Source organism: Ammospiza caudacuta, chromosome 2 (assembly GCF_027887145.1).
Source record: "Ammospiza caudacuta isolate bAmmCau1 chromosome 2, bAmmCau1.pri, whole genome shotgun sequence".
Classification (NCBI taxonomy): Eukaryota; Metazoa; Chordata; class Aves; order Passeriformes; family Passerellidae; genus Ammospiza; species Ammospiza caudacuta.
Window position 1 is genome coordinate 67,821,730 of NC_080594.1, and position 16,558 is coordinate 67,838,287.

Here is a 16,558-nt window from a genome sequence, read left to right on the forward strand (position 1 = left end):
TTCTTAGTCTGGAATTCGGAAAATCACATTAAGAAACAAAAGTTCTGATTTGTATTCAGGGAAGCAGATCAAAAATCCCACAAATTTTACAAGATCCAAATTACTTGCTGAAGGTTTTGGAGCCTGCTTTGCCCAGTGGCAGCTTGAAAGCCTACACAGCCCCCCCAAAAGTGGTCCTGCCCTACTGGTTATGCCCCTACCTTGGGCTGCATGAGGTTTGCTGCAATGCATTAAAACCACAGCGAGAACGAAGAATAACAAAATCAAATCTATTTAAGTCTCATTCATATTTTCATCTCATTCACACACAATGGACATTCATAAAATTCATACAGATAGTCACTTACAGCTCCATTGTCCACCTGGACTGTACCAGTGCTTTCAATAGAATGGGCATTAGAAGCCAAGACTAACAGGATTGGAGTGACCTCCCTCCATTATATCAATTTTTCTCATCTGTTACCCCACTAAAGAAAAATACTGCCATTTTTAAGTTTAGAAAAGAAAAAAGATGTTGTAAAATAAAAATAAAATGCCAGTCACAGCAGCAGATCACCTATCTTGTCTAATTTTGTACTTCTGTTGATTGACAAGCTGGTGCTCTTGTAGCATACAAAGGCAAAAAATCAGGCGTTCAGTTCAAACTGAAATGTTTGACAGATGTAACAGCTTTCTGCAATGAAACTGATGAAATCTCAAATAGCAAAGTCCATCTCCTGTACAGTAGAGAGATTAAATTTCAACAGGCAACGTTTACCATCTTAGCAGATGCAGATTTAATTTGGGGGGGGAGGAATGTTATTTGTTTGGTTGGTTGTTTTTGTTTGGTTGGGGGTTTTGCTGGTTTTGTTTGCTTCTTATTTATCTGTCAGTAGTTAAAAATACAGGCTTTGCAACTGGTACACAGCCTACCTCCTGCTGCTCTGGATGCTGCAGACTTCAACACCATCCATGTTTCAGAGTACTGTTGTGACAAACTCAAGGCAATTTCAAATTCTCTTAGTGGTAACCTAGCATGTCACTGACATTTTGGCCTGTATTTTTGCAATGGTGAAAGTGAGACAATCTGACAACTGACTGAAAATTCCTGCTGCTATAGACACATACTGAGGGTATGGCAGGTTACATCGCACCGCAACAACATACCTTTTACCAGAGAGGTAAAAGAAACATTTTTACACTATAATGTGAATGGTCTGTACTAAAGTTCACAGAATCAGGTAGCAAGGAACATGCATTTCTGAGGAAAGACAGAAATACTCAGATCAGCACCAAAATTATTATTTTAATTGATGTTTCATTGCACTGTCTTACTAAAATAGATAGATGATGGCCACATAATGATTTAATAAAAAGTAGTGAAACTCTTTCTGCAAATTTGGAAACCTTTGAATTTGAGTTGTAATCTAAAGAAGACTTCTCAAGGGCAACTGTGCACATGCATTTTTGTGCCCACATGCACTATTCAAATAATACCTTCACTCTAAGAAATACATAACCTTAAAACCCTTCTCTTGACCTTGGTGAGAAAAGGAAAGTGAAGAATACGGATCACACCAAATTATACTTTTCACTGGATGTGGGATGCAACTCACCGAGCTGTGTTGCTCAGCTTTTTCACTCAGCTTAAAGCACTCTGTTTTCTTCAGGATGGGGTAAATCACAAACTCACTGAAGTAGACTGGATTTGTCACAGAATTAGAAGTCAAACAAGATGAATCCCTTACTGGGGCACTACCAGCTATGTGTACTGGTGAAAACTGTACCAATTGTACTTTCTGTTAACATCACTTACAGAAATAAGGTTAGATCCACCACCAGAAGCTGGGCACCTGAAGCAATCATGATAATATTCATCACATGCTCTAAGAAGAGGGACTGGAATAAAACAATATTCTGAAAACCTAGCTCACTGAATGGAAAGCTACTAAAACCAGGAGCTAAATATAATTCCCTTTCAGGCTGTGCAGCCTGTCAACACAGGAAGGAGGTGTTATCTTAAAATTCATTAGTCTTCACCTTTCTCTGAAGCTCCTGAATCCCTTCCTGTAAAATCAAGCTTTTGTGAAAACTCTCTTCCAAAAAATTTTTGGTAAGAGAAGATAGACCTCAGTGGTCAAAGCATTTCACCATCAAGTTCAGCAGAGCAGCTACACAGGTCATATGTAGAAACATATGCATCCTACAGAACCTTTACATCAGAAAGACAATTGTTTCCATAACTTTATGTGTTATGAAGGAGACAGGTATTTACATCTAGCAGGTGTAGCCATTTAAGAGATACTACTGCAGGCTAAAAATCAACAGAATAGCAAAGAAGAAGAGCAAAAGAATAGCATAAGAATTTGGAAGAATAGTAAAATACCATTCATAATTGAAGCATGGTTTCCTCTTGACTTTTTCAGTGTTTTAAAGGCTCTATGACCTTACAAGGCATAGGCTAAATTAGTTCATTTGATGAAAAATATTGTATAGGCAGATATTTAAAGAAAACCAATAAGAGATTTTTCTTGCTAGTAACACAAGAAAGCCTAGGAGGTGATAAGAACATCCTTCAGAACTACAAATGATGCATCTGGCAATTTCACTGGGAGGAATGAGAGCGAATGAGCGAATATCAGTTTCAGGCTACAAAGTATTTTATAAATCAATATCAGTAGTGATTCTCTTTCAGCTACCAGCCAGTGAGAACATCCGATTTCATTTTCTGGACTGGGAAGAGATGGTTATTTTAAAACCACCTTTCTGCAAACCTGGGGCGAGAAGCGAAGGAAGAAAGAAAAAAACTGCTGATCTTTCCCATTTTATCACATTCAGCTCAAAATAAAAGGATTTCTAATTCACTTCACTTCTAATTAATTTTACATTTTTTTTAGATTTTGGAAATATTATCTAAATATTATCCTATTGTTTTTATAAAGAAGTTTACATTAGAAAGAGCTGCAGATGGAAGAAACCAGCAGATTTATCCCAGCTTGGATTCAACTTGAAATGATGAACTGTTACTCTAGAAAAAGGCTCTATAATCCTCTTGTAACAGGAAGTGTGCATTTTCTGAACCAACTTTCAAGTAATAATATTAATATTTGTGCACAAAAAGTACAGAGTGACTTTTACAAAAGAAATGGCAAAACTACAACATCAAGTCATAGGAAACTACACATTCTACACACCAAAAGCCTCTGAACATGAATATTTACAATGAAATGAATAATTACAAGATTTTCTCTCTGTGCAACAGAACATGCAGGACAACCCATGTCAAGACTTTAAAACAAATCTCCCCCCCCACCACCCTCCATTTCACTTGCTGCAAAAGAAAAAGAAGCTGAGGGGTAACTTTTGAGATTGGTAAAATTTAAACATCTCAGTATGATCACAAATCTAATTTTTAACTGCCTTTCTCTGTATTATCACATATAACTCAAAGTATATGCAAAACCCAAAAATTAAATTGGCAATGAAGGCCAAATCATTCCAAGATTTGAATGTCCAGATACTTTTAGAAAAATTAACAAGAATTTTGTACCAACATTGTAGCAGCCTTTATGTTTTCCTGAAACACAGTGGTCCCAGGAATAATATATACACAGGTTTGTATGGCTACAACAATACTGCTGTTCAAAACAATTTATTTTCTTATTTCAAATTTTTGTAATTTCACAACCAGTGAAAAAGTAGCAATATCAATTTAAGTTGTCTTCTGCCAGAAATAGCTATTTCTTCTTCAAGAGAGAGTTTATAGCTCACTAGAAAATAACACATTGCAAGAAAATTATTGCAACTCCTTTAGGAGGAATTTTTTTGTATGGTGTTTTAATTGTAAGGGAACAGTGAACATGAATTTTGTGTCTAGACTAGCACTTAAAATCTCAGTTTGGTAAGATGCTAAAGCCCTTTACATAGTAAATGTCTTCCTAAAAGACAGAAATGAACAAAAGATGTTCTCCTCCCCCCATATTTCAGTAAAATATGATAGCATCCATTCATCTCTTATGTACAGTCTGGTAAATCCTTCCACTCAAAGGAATGTTATCTCATGTAAACCAGAAATGAACTGATTAAGTGCCCACATCAGTGTACGGGGATAAATAATTTTACATACATTTTGCCAAAGAAATAAAAAAGGAAAAAATGATACATGATTCTATGTATGTTCTTTTTCTTCAGTGAAGACATGGACATTACAGAATGCATGCAACATGGCCACACTTGGAAACTTATGAGTATAGATTTTACAGACCACCATGATGTTCTGTGAAAGAAATTATACCAGAATATCAGGTAGCACCTTTAATTTCTGTTAGGTCTTTCAGAACACTTTATGTCTATTCTGTCAGTTAAATCCTATATGTTCAATGCAATTAAATGGTAGAGTAAGAAGATACAGCATCTCCTGAACTAAATGAAACTTGAATCCAGCTATTCTTGAACAGAAATTGCCTAGATGAGGATCTACCCATAGGCATTACGTACCTGGCCCTTGACAGTATTTGTATAAGATAAACAATATTGAAAAAGTTAGAATCCTAGAACTGATGGAGCAAAATTACTCAGGACTTGAAACCTGCACTTCAGACAGGTAGACTGTTCCCGTAAAGAGCCGCTGAATGTAAATGGGTCACAGTTTTCATATCTTTAACATCTGTTGTTTATACCCAAGAAAGCACATCAGGGGCAAGAAAATTAATTCCCCAATTGCTGTCAACTGCGTTAGGGAACAGCAATAAACAGCTTACTGTAAGCCTCTAGCTACAATAAAATTGCTGTCAATAAAGTGTGGCTGATATGGTTTTGCTGTGCTAGAAGAAAAGATTCTTTGGAACTGAAAATCTGAAATGGAAACTAAAAAGATTCTCCCTTGTTCCTATATACAAAAGAAAATTATCACAAAATTGCAATAGCATAAAACTCTCAAGATGCAGTTCTCACTCACGTGTGTGGCACAAATTTCTTAGCATATGTGAAACTTTGGCTTTGGATATTCGGGACAGATGAGACTCCAGTGATTCTGATAAAATCTCATGCACAGGAAACATTTAAAGAGAAATGAAGATTACTAAGCTTTTACTGCCTGATCTGTATACACAAAATGTTCCCTACTCTGGTTGAGCACGTCTACCGTCACTATTGAAAATGCATAGTGTTACAGCTTAGGGTTATGTTCAGATATCCATTATAGCTCCCAGTTTTCACATGCTCATAACTTTCTGAAAAATTCTTCTTTTCAGCTGAAATTTTCCATGCTTGGTCTCAGCTCAAAGATGGATTTCTTTAGACAGTTCAGCGAAATCTGTTAACCTATTTTTCAGTTATTCAACAATAGAAAAAATACACTGTACATGATCACCATTTCTAATATTTTAGTACACATATACAAATATTCAGAACTTGAAAACAATTGAATTTTACATGCAGACACTTTTCCAGATGACTAGTCCTCACTCAAGACTAATATCCATGCTGACACATAAACCAAACTAAGCATACAAAAGAATGTATGTGTTTTTTTATTTATACTAAGTGATGAAACAAGGCCACTAAAAATAATACAGTACGCAGAATTGTGGAATGCTATGGTTACAGAATTTTAATATTTGCAGGTGACGTAAGCTCTGCACTGCTGTTCCAATGCAGATTTCCATCAACTTATGCACCTTGAAATTGCCACTCTCAGCGTATCAAATTAAGAGTCATTAATGTTTTCAGCTTTTCTTTTCTTTTACATAAACTCCAAACTTACAAATTTAAACACTCCAAAGTAAGATAACATCAATTAGATTTGCCACATAAAGCTTAAGTGATGTGCATTGATCAGCAGGAGCCTGGCTACTTGTTCCTTGATCAGGCAAGAAGTCCATTGGCTAAAAAAGGAATAAAGCAATCTCTACAGAGCTTATGTTATCAAGGATAAGATTAAAAATATACTTTAGTATGGAATGTAGTTAATGTGTCATTCGAGCCCCAAATCCCTAATTTCTGCCACTAGAGCACAGAAATACAAGGACAGTGTTAACATATATTCAACTTTCCTGAATCTTCTAGAAGTGTGCACATTTCCAAAATTTCTAAATTATCACTTTGATTCAGAAAAGTGCTTATAGTGTGCTTACGACTTTTTCTTGAAGACAACATCTCAAGTCACTTGGACTTTAAGGATCTGCTTCAGTTTTACACATTAAATGAAAGTTAAGCACATGCCTAAATGCATTTTGATTAGGAATGAAGACTGAGGGTTTTGCCCATAACCTATACTGATACATATTTTTAAACCTGTGTTATTTGTCACTGCTGTGCTTTAAATCTGATTAAATGAAGTTGTTATAATTTAAAATTGGGATAACCACAGTAAATTTGCCTTAATTTCTTTTATTATTTAATCTATTGTTAATCTAATGACATTGAGTAGGAGTTTTTGTCTGTTTATTTGCTTTTCAAACGAGGTCTTTCACATAGAAGAATACAACATGTCGTCTTCTGCTGTATTTCTATGTAGCTGTTTGGTGTAATGACTTACTAATTTGAAGCGCATTTTAAAGTTCAATCAAATACTGAAAAGAACACTGATTGAGAAGCCTGCATAGATTTCAGTATTCTTTATGAGTCATAACACTGATTTTGGAAGCTTAGCTATATAAGCTGGTGGTGTGCAACATCCTTTCCATACTCCTAATTACGTGAATTAGCATTTAGAACAATCCCAAGTTCAAGTATTCAAAAATGCTCTTTTCAGAGCATCCACCAGGTTTACTGCAAGATAGGCACTTGAAGGAGGCTTTGGTTTTCTTACTGGGTACTTGTGAAACATCAGTCTGTACAATTCAAAGTCACATGTAAAAACTTAACCACAGAATTTCCACTAAATTAATTGATGATTGCACAGAAATTGCCCACCAAAAAAAAACCCCAAAACCCCACAACCCCCCCCCCCAAAAAAACCTAAGAATTTTTTATTGAACAATATATTTTAAATTCTAAATGCTTTTTGATTTAAGACCCAGTTCTAAGAGATTTCTAGGGCCATGTGCCCAACAAAAGCATTGGAATTTTGCTTGAATGAAGTCCAAGCGCTGACTTATGTCTCAGCTCTTTGCTAATATAAATGTATCTGCAAGACACACTGTGTGTGTGTGTTTACTTTGAATTAAAGAAATTGTAAGTAAAGGTGGAGGATGCTAGTATTTCTTAGACATATATTTATCCTATATTTCATCTTTCCTTATCTTAACATCATCCACAACAATTCCCATGCATTTTACAAAACCCACCAAGTTACTGAATATACATAAGTAACCTAACTCAACATTAGATGCAGAGAAATTAGTTATGTTAAACCTGAAGAAAACAGTAAAATGCCACAGAACTAAGTATCTCTTCCTAAAAGAATTTGTAAAAATTGTTTTCAGATGCTGTGGCATTAGCACACACTACTGTTCAGTAAGATCTTTAAATCTGAATACTTTGTTTAAAGGCCATACTCTATCACTATTTTTTTAAAGACCTATGAAGGTGTATTTCACTGCTGTGCAAATGAATATTAGCTAAGATGCATCCTAATTTTAGGAATTACAGACAGAAGAATAGGAAGATTGTTGATGATTACTATCATTGATGGTTATACTACTCCTGCCAAAATTGAAAAGGAAGCCTAAAAAATTACATCCTGTAACACTCATCACTGGGAGAAAAAAAAACAAAAAGACACTATATCATTCCCCACAGAATAAAAATCTACAAACTCAGATTAGGTAACTGTCTACCTAAGAAAGAATTGTATTTTCATTTACATATAATAATACAGCTTTTTCAGGAAGCAATCCAAATCATGAGTATCTACTGACTTCAAAAAGGAAACACTAAGACCTCAGTGAAATTTGAATCAAGTCCATATATAGTTATAATTACAGATATTATTAAATGGAGACCAGGATATTTAATGTAATTAACACAGGTAACTCTGGAAATACTGCTAGTTGTTTCTGTATGGCTGTGGGAGTTTTATTCTCCTCAGGTTCAATTTTGCCATGCAGAGCTTACACATTCTATCAGATAAAAAATTCTGGGTGTCCCAACTGCCTCTAGATACTATGGGGAGTTAAGTCTGAGTTTTCTGATAGAATTTGGAAATTGATGCCGAAATTAAAATAATCTCAGAACAGAAAAGGAATGTGTGGTTTAGAGGGATAACATTTTGCAACTGAAACTGAGGAGAAAACTTCAGACAAGCAAGCACATATTTTGCAGAGCTCTTCTATAATTTTTGGGGGTTGTTTGGATAGCTTTTTTTAACTTACGCTGACAATGTGTGTACAGTGCTGTGAGAAGGCTTAGGGAGTAGACCCTTCTTAAAATTCCCTCAGAGAGGTTAGGGGTTCGCGAGATTCTCCTGCGGTGTTTTCAGCGTCTCATAAAGAAGGAGCTGTGTCAGAGCAGTTACTTTAGCAGAGCTGCCTCCAAAGCGCTCGTTTTATTCTTAGCACCTTGTCGGTGTGACACCTCACAGACACGCAGAGTCAAGACACACTTCTGGGAACGGTCACCACAGCTAAGGCCAACGCAACAACCACAGGATGACTTTGCCCTAAACTTGGCTGCCGTCAAAATCCCTCTGCAAGGACGAGCCTAAATGTGCCTGGCCGGGCTCCCTAGGACCCGCATGCCTGACTAACTCAGACAAACCACGGTCCCTCGGGGGGGGCTGCGAGGAGCACGGACACGGAGGGAGCCGGCGGGCCCAGGCGCGCTCCCGGCCCCCGCGCGCTCCCGGCCCCCGCAGCCTCCGCAGGGCTGGCGCGGGGCCAGCGCGCGCCGCGCGGTGCCTTGGCGCCACCTACGGGCAGCGCGCGCGCGCGCTCCCGCGGCGCCAGCAAGAGGAGCGCCCGTAAAATGAATTAAGACAGCGACGCGTTTAAATCTTTATTAGCGAGGAGTTATTAGACCTAAGTAGGAGCACAAAAAAACAACCAAAAAAAAAAAAAAACCCACAAAAAAAAACCCCCAAATCAAAAAGCACACCTAATGCTGGATTTGGCTGAAATATGAGTCTCTCAGCTTCCTAATCCCTCTTCATATGGCGTGTTCCACAGTTTAAAATGAGATATGTCAGATCACTTATGCATTACTAAGATGAGAGAATATTTACAATGGGCTGACGTTTTTTTCTTTTTTTCCTGCATAATTCAGATGTATTCAGAGAACGCATTCCTTTCAAAAGTATGCTTTGGCAATTTTTTTTTAAATATGCAGCAAACTGTCTATGCAATACCAACTTTCATCTATTACAACAAAATCATGTTGAACTCAAACAAGAGGAAGACTTACATATGGCTTAGTTATATCCTACCAATAAACCACGTGCTTCACTGATGAGTAGCTTGGAAATTTGGCTGTCTTTGTTAGGGAAAAAAAAAATTAACCCTTTTAGTAACACTAATTTAGCAAGGTTCCAAATCAGCTCGAACAGCAAAAGAAATTGAAGCCAACTCACTTTGAAATTTGAAACAATGTACATATCCCTTCAACCTTGAAACAGTCAAATTTCTGACTGAAATTTAGCACATACGGAAACAGTTCTTCAATAAGTTTTACAATTGGACAGTTAAATACTGGGGAGAAAAAAAAAAGTCTTTATTTTCAGTTTTGCTCATGCACATGTATGTGCACATGCATAGTCCTCTAACAACCAAAATTCTTCAAAACCCAAAGTATCAGAGGCATTTTGCAAACACATGTTTAAGCCCCAGGTAAATGAAAAAAAGGTCAAGGTTTTAGTTTGTTTGTTCTTGTTTTTGGTGTTTGGTTTAAGTTTTTTTTTGTTCCCCCCATAATGTTAACTAAATTAAATTAGCATGAAACAAACAAAAAAAAAACAAACAAACCGCACAACACAGTGGCACTTTCAATACTGGTTGATCGGGCACTTGTATGCAGTACTTATAGACCAGTAAAAGTGCTCGTTTACCTGTCTGGTGTGTAAGGGGCCCTTTGTCTTGAAGCCTCCTTGGGAACTGCACTCTGAGGCACTGAAGTGATCTGAACTAGTGGAAGAGCGTTTGGAAAGGGTGTCACAACCACCAACAAAGGTGTTGTCCAACGGGAGTTCCTGAATCACATGGTGCTTTTTCACTGAAACTGGAGTGTCAGGTTTGAGATGAAAAGCAGACTGCGGAGAGGCAGACTTGTAATGCTTGGCAAGATCAGGACTGTTAGGCTTAAAGGTTGATGGTGGTGCTGTGCCCCAATCAAATCTTCCTATACTTTGCTCCTCCAGCTCTGCTGGAAGGCTTATTGTCCCGTTGATAGGTTCATGAACTGCATCATCAGGTTTGGACTCCTCAATGGTCACAAAGTTCAAAAGAGAGCTCTTTGGAGATTTCCTTTTCTTCCTTTTCTTTTTCTTGTTTTGCTTGTTTTCCTGATTGGGAGACATCCACTCAGCACCTTGCTTGCTCCTCTGGGCAGCTTTGAATCTGGATGCATGTCGACAGCGAACAAGAACCGTGACAAATATCACCACTATGACAACCATGGCACCCGCCACGACAGCGATCATGATTGTGAGATAGTCCTCATTTTGGTAGGGTTGGCTACTGTCCCCTATGTTCCGATCCAAAGGGGTTTCCATAGTCCTGCGTATCAAGTCATAAATGTAAGAGGCATTTCCAGCAGTATCATTTACATATAAAAATACAAGCACAAGAGTATGCAGGGATTTGGGATAACCCAAATCACTTATGTTGACAACTAAGCGATGCAGGCCCACGTCATTAGGAGTTGGTTTCTCTTCCAGAGTTATATTACCTGTCACTGGATCAATCCGAAACAAACCCTTGTTATTGCCGCTTACAATGGTGTACTTCAGCTCAGCGTTCATGCCAGTGTCTATATCCACAGCAAAGACTTCGGCTACCACCGATCCTGGAATTGCTGAGAGTGGCACCAGCTTAAAAGAAGTATTGGAAGGTGGGTAGATGACAACAGGACTGTTATCATTAACATCCATCACGTTTATTGTTACTTTTGCTGTAGAAGAGCGAGGAGGTTGCCCTCCATCCACTGCCTTAACATCAAAGGTGTAAGAGCTCTGCTGTTCTCGATCAAAAGAAACATTGGACTTTATAACTCCAGAGTACGGATCCAGCACAAAGTTTTCATTGTCATTCAGGATGGAAAGGGTCACTGCTTTATTTTCCCCAGCATCTGCATCAGTCACTGTGATCACCCCCACCGTGCTATACTTTGGTAAGTTCTCTGATACGAAAAACTGGAAATGATTATGAGTAAATTTGGGACTGTTGTCATTTTCATCCAACACAGTAACAATTACAGCCGCCTGACTCTGCAAAGGAGGGGTGCCGTTATCTCGGGCTGTAACAGTAAAAATGAAACGTTCCTGCTCTTCTCTGTCAAAAACTCTGGAGGCTGTCAAAACTCCTGTCTTTCGATCCAGATCGAAAAAGGAGGCATTAGGACCAAGCTGATAAACAATGTCTGCATTTTTCCCACTGTCTTCATCTGTGGCACTAATAGTTGTTAAGTATAGACCACGCCGGTTGTTTTCAGAAACTGACAGCTCAATTACAGGCTGGCTGAAAATCGGAGGGTTGTCATTTTCATCCTCCAGCTTAACTCTTACCAGGGCAGTCTGGTTCAAGCTGGGCTTGCCAGAATCAGAAGCCACAATTTTAAAGCTGAATTCTTTGGTGCCCTCATAGTCCAACAAGGAAGAGGTCTCTAACAAATACTGGTTGTCGTAAACTGCTTTCAAGTGGAAGGGGACCTCTCGCTCAATGAAACAGATCACTTTGCCATTCACATCAGTGTCCTTATCTGAAACCGTAATTAGGGCAATCTTTGTATTGATGGGATCTTTCTCAGATAAGTACACTGTGCCATTGATGGGACTTATTATGTACCTGAGGTCTATGTTAGGAGGGTTATCATTTACATCAGTGACATTGATGGTGACAGTTGCCCGGGCTGGTGTAGAGCTACCATCACTAGCCAGCACTGTCACTTTGTGAATAGCAGTCTCTTCTCGATCTAAGGACCTCTGAACTGTAATCAGCCCTGTGGTGTTGTTTAAAGCAAAAAATCTTTTGGTTGCAGGGGCGACTTGGGCACCAAAAATGTATCTGATTTCTGCATTGCTTCCTATATCAGCATCTGTAGCATGAAGCTGAATTACAGAGGTGCCTACAGGGGCATTCTCTGGTATATGGACCTCTACTTGACTCTCTTTAAAGACTGGCCTGTTATCATTGACATCACTTACTGTGACTTGCAGGATAGCTGTGCTGGATTTCTGGGGGGTACCTCCATCCTCCACTTTGATTTTCATCACGTAGGTGTCCTTTTGCTCTCTGTCCAAGTTCTGCTGCACAATCAGCTGAGGCCATTTCTCCCCTTCTGGAGTTTCTACAATATCCAGTCCAAAGACACTCTGCCCATTTAACAACTCATAGTGCTGCACACCATTGAAACCTGTGTCAGGATCTGTTGCTGATGGGATTGGAAAGCGACTGTTGATCAGAGTGTTTTCTGGGATGGAGATATTGATGACAGGGGATGGAAACATAGGTGCATTGTCATTAGTATCCTTTACAATGATTTTTATTTTGATCAGCCTAAAAAAGTCATTGGGGAGAATCACCACTTCAAGTTCAAAGAAACACTCGTTTTCTTCTGCATAGGAAGCTCCAGCACATAGTTTTTCTCTGTCTATTCTGTTAGATGTTGTAAAGATTTCCCCCGTGTTACTGGACACTTTGACCAGAGGTGCATCCCCTGCTTTAGACACCAGTCTGTAAACAAGGCTGGCACTGGTCCCTGTGGCAGCATTGATATGAGAAATGTTCAGGTCCTTTGGTATGTTCCCTATGGGCACGTTTTCAGGCAGCTCCTCTCTAATAGTGTAAATAAGTTCTTGAGCTATAGCAGAATCCAGCCTTAAACAGGCAATCAAAGCGGCCAACAGGTAAAAATCCCTCAGGTCCATGATAATGTTTTTATTCTCTTTCCACGGATTTTAGGACTTAAAGGTTTCCAGAGAGGAATGATGCGCGATTTGCAAGAGGAGGCATGCATGGACTGCAGGATGCATTACATCTCATTTCTTATTTGGAGACATCACTGTCAACACAACCACACAGAACAGCATTATTGTTTTTTTTAGGCATGATAAATCCACAATCTCCAACTACTACTAGTTTTTGCAATGCATGCTTCCAGCAGTACATTTTCCTACTGCTCCCTTTTACAAGCAAGCCCTCCGGACAAATGCACCAATATCCCATTGGCTGCATTTGCTCAGAGCACGAATGAAAATAACTACTTGCAGGATTAAGGGCAGCTACTGTTTCCACGCGTACTTTCTGAATAATTTCTTGGTACACCGTGTAATCCCTAAAGTGCATTCCCCCTCGACCCTCCTCCACCTAGTCATTGGTACAAGTAAAACACCTTCCCGGACTACTTCTAGATTCGAACTGCTATGCCAGCTGCCAAATGTAATTTGCTGTTTGCTTCCATATGTATTTTTTAGCTCTTGCTAACCAGATTCTTCTCTGTTCGCTGTGCCTTGCGTGCCCCTCTATAGCTATCGTACTGGGAAATAACCACCCGGACATGCCGCTGCTGCAGCAGTCGTCACTGGCTACTTCACATCCCTGTTAACTGATGAGACAATAACAGGACTTACAGTTTCTTACACTCTCAGCTCAATGTTTCTTCTCCAGATGTTGGATACTTCTCCTTCTGTTTAATAACCTAAAACTTTATTTTTTTTTAAACACAGTCTAAATCAGGAGGCTGGAAATTCCAAATGTAACTTAGAAGCAGGAAGCATGTTTACAGATGGGGAGAATATACATTTTCTGATGACATGAGGAGGAAAAAAGGTGCAGCCTTTCCCCACTGACACTGGTTTCCCTTCAGGATGATATTAGCAGCTGCCACATATAAATACTGCAGACTAATAATGCAGGTGGAAGGGAAAAAAAAAAATAAAAGGAAAGCGACTGACAGACTTCTATTTGCATGCACTGCTAACCGCACATTATAGGGGTGCAAGGCTGCCAGCACCTACAGTTTGACGGAACTAGGCAGCCCCGAGCACTAATCTTATCTGCATTAAGCTGCACGGTAACTGATGCCTGTGATTACTTCCAGCACAGTAATGCAGGTAGGGATGCAGAGACAGCGAGTAGGTGAGCCTTTCCCAACAACACCAACAGAATCCCAAGCACTGATTCTTTCCCTAGATAAATATACTGCGTGCTGGCTTTTTTTTTTTTTTTTTTTTTTTTTTTTTTAAAGGAAATGCATCCCAGCTTAAGGGTAACTTTGCACTTACGTTAGTTGTCTACCTTTGACGATCTGCTGCAGCTAAGCAATGATCTGTTCCAGCAGATACAGCACAATGCATCTGGTAAACCACCAGTTTTGGAGAAATCAGCAGCAGCCAAACGCTTCCTCCTCGAGATATGTGTTGCTTCGGGGTGGCAAATTATCAACTCCAGGGAACAAATTCACAGTTCTGTCGTTAGTCATCCTCTCCACGTTTCATTCCTGTGAAGCGGTGATCCTTTGGGTGCCTAACGGGCACGCAACAACCCAAACAAACAGCAAGAGAAAAATCCGGTGCACTTCTGAGAGCGGGGGTATTTTCCACTCTGCACTGCACACCATTCCCGTCCCTCTCTCGGCAGAGCAGAGGCAGCTACATGAAGTCTGCAACTTCTGACTGGAAATGGCAAGAGTTGGTCTGACGGTGCTTCTCCCTCTTTAGCTCTGGGGTGACAGTTGCCCAAAAAAAAAAAAAAAAAAAAAAAAATCAAAAAAAATTAAAAAAAAGAAATCCTAATAGGTTATTGCTTTAGTGACGGGAGGAAGCGGCGGCGCTTTCCCTCCTCCCTCCCTCCTTCCCTCCCTCCTCCCTCCCAGCCTCTCTCCCTCGCATACGCTCTCTCCTTCTCCCTCTCTCTCTCTGAACTGAAATTCTTGATATAACTCTCAATAAGCCCAGAGGGAGGGTGGGAGCGGAGCGAGGCCACCCCTCCCGCCGCACCGCATTGGCCCGCGCCGGCGGGGGCGGTGGATGGCGGAGCGCGGCCGCGGCATTGGCCGCCGGGCACGTCGCTCCCCGGCCCGGCCGGGCGGAGGGGACTGCGCGCCGCGCGGAGGGACCGCCGGGGCCGGGGGACGCGGCGGGCGCGGGAGCGGGAGCGAGAGCGGGAGCGGGAGCGGGAGCGGGAGCGGGGCGTTCCGCGGCAGGAGCGCGGCGCACACGGGCGGGCGCTCCGCGGCCGGGGGCGCGGAGGGGGCGGAAAGCAGCGCCGGGTTTGCGCGCGGCTGAGGGGTAATTTGGAAACAGGGGCTCGAGGTGCGTTTGGGCTGGCGGCGCGGTGCGGGGCTGTGCGGGGCGGGGCTGCCTCAGTGCGGGCTCGGTGTCGCTTGCGCGGGGCAGCGCGGCCGCCCGCGGTGCGGTGCGGTGCGGAGCGGTGCGGGCCCGGCGCGGAGCGCAGCGCTGGCCGTGGGGCCGCCGCCCGGCGCCGCGCAGGTTCGGAGGCAATCGCCTGCCCCGGCCCGCCTTCGCCCGGTTCGGCCTTATATTTAATACATGCCCTTTCATCTATAATTCAGGCTGCTCTGACTCCAGCCCTGTCTCGGCTCCCATTTACGCCTGCACACCTTTCTCCTTCCCTTTCCTGAAGGGTCAGAGAGACACTCGCCAAGGGAGGGCGAGAGCTACTCTGCTGGTTTGGGTTTTGTCTGCTTAAACATTGAACTGGAAAAGATTCCTCCTCTCTGTGGTTTGATAAATAATAAAAGTGATCGTTTCGCCTTCCCCATAAATGACACAGGTAAATTATCCAGCTAGCCACAAAGAAGCATCACATGCCTGGAAAACACTGTAATAAAATGCCAATGTATTATGATGTGAGTGACCTCAAAAGTGTGACAAGAAGATGATTATAGTGCATTATCTATAGTGCATTATATGTAGTGCCTTTTTCAATGTTTTCTGAAGCATGAATGAACCTTTATTTGACTGTGCTTTTATTGCTGGCTTTTCTCAGCTTGAACTTACAAGCTGTATGCTAGAACCTATCCAATTTAGTATGCCCAGGTACGTGGCCATGCGGGCTGCTGCTTCTGGTTAAGCCTTTCAAATATATATGCATAGAAAAAAAAAAACAAAGATAACATCAGCATTTGACTTTTTCTCTAAGTGCACTATCTCATTTGCACATTTTCTGTGGATAGCATTGGTGAGCTAAAGATTCGAGTTTTACCTTGAAGATTTTACATTTTCAGATGCAGGCTCTTAGGCTCTGATATGTGTCTGCACATAGGATGCACTATTAACAAATGGTGGGAGCTGCTTGTACCTCTCAGAGCTCAGTAATTTGCATGTGTGCTACATACTGATAAATGTACATATCCTTGCAAGTCATATGGATGCAGACACTGTATGTGACCATTGCACATCCTGTAATCCCATGATGCGTAAACATTAAACACTCTCAGTTTTGCTGTGCTTTGTAGTTGTGTCCAA

The 16,558-nt window shown here is 40.8% G+C and overlaps 1 protein-coding gene across 3 annotated transcripts in view; it reads right to left on the reverse strand.

Moving 5' to 3' along the window:
- PCDH9 (protocadherin 9) overlaps window positions 1-14,479 on the reverse strand; it is a 670,370-nt gene extending 655,891 nt beyond the window's left edge. For all 3 annotated transcript variants that reach the window (XM_058825601.1, XM_058825600.1, XM_058825599.1), the window contains exons 1-2: window positions 14,354-14,479; window positions 9,962-13,131 (exon numbers count right to left, since the gene is read on the reverse strand). In XM_058825601.1, coding sequence (XP_058681584.1) covers window positions 9,962-12,997 — 3,036 coding nt within the window. In that variant the 5' untranslated portion in view covers window positions 12,998-13,131; window positions 14,354-14,479. The remainder of the gene's footprint in view (window positions 1-9,961; window positions 13,132-14,353) is intronic.
- Window positions 14,480-16,558: the final 2,079 nt, after the last annotated feature.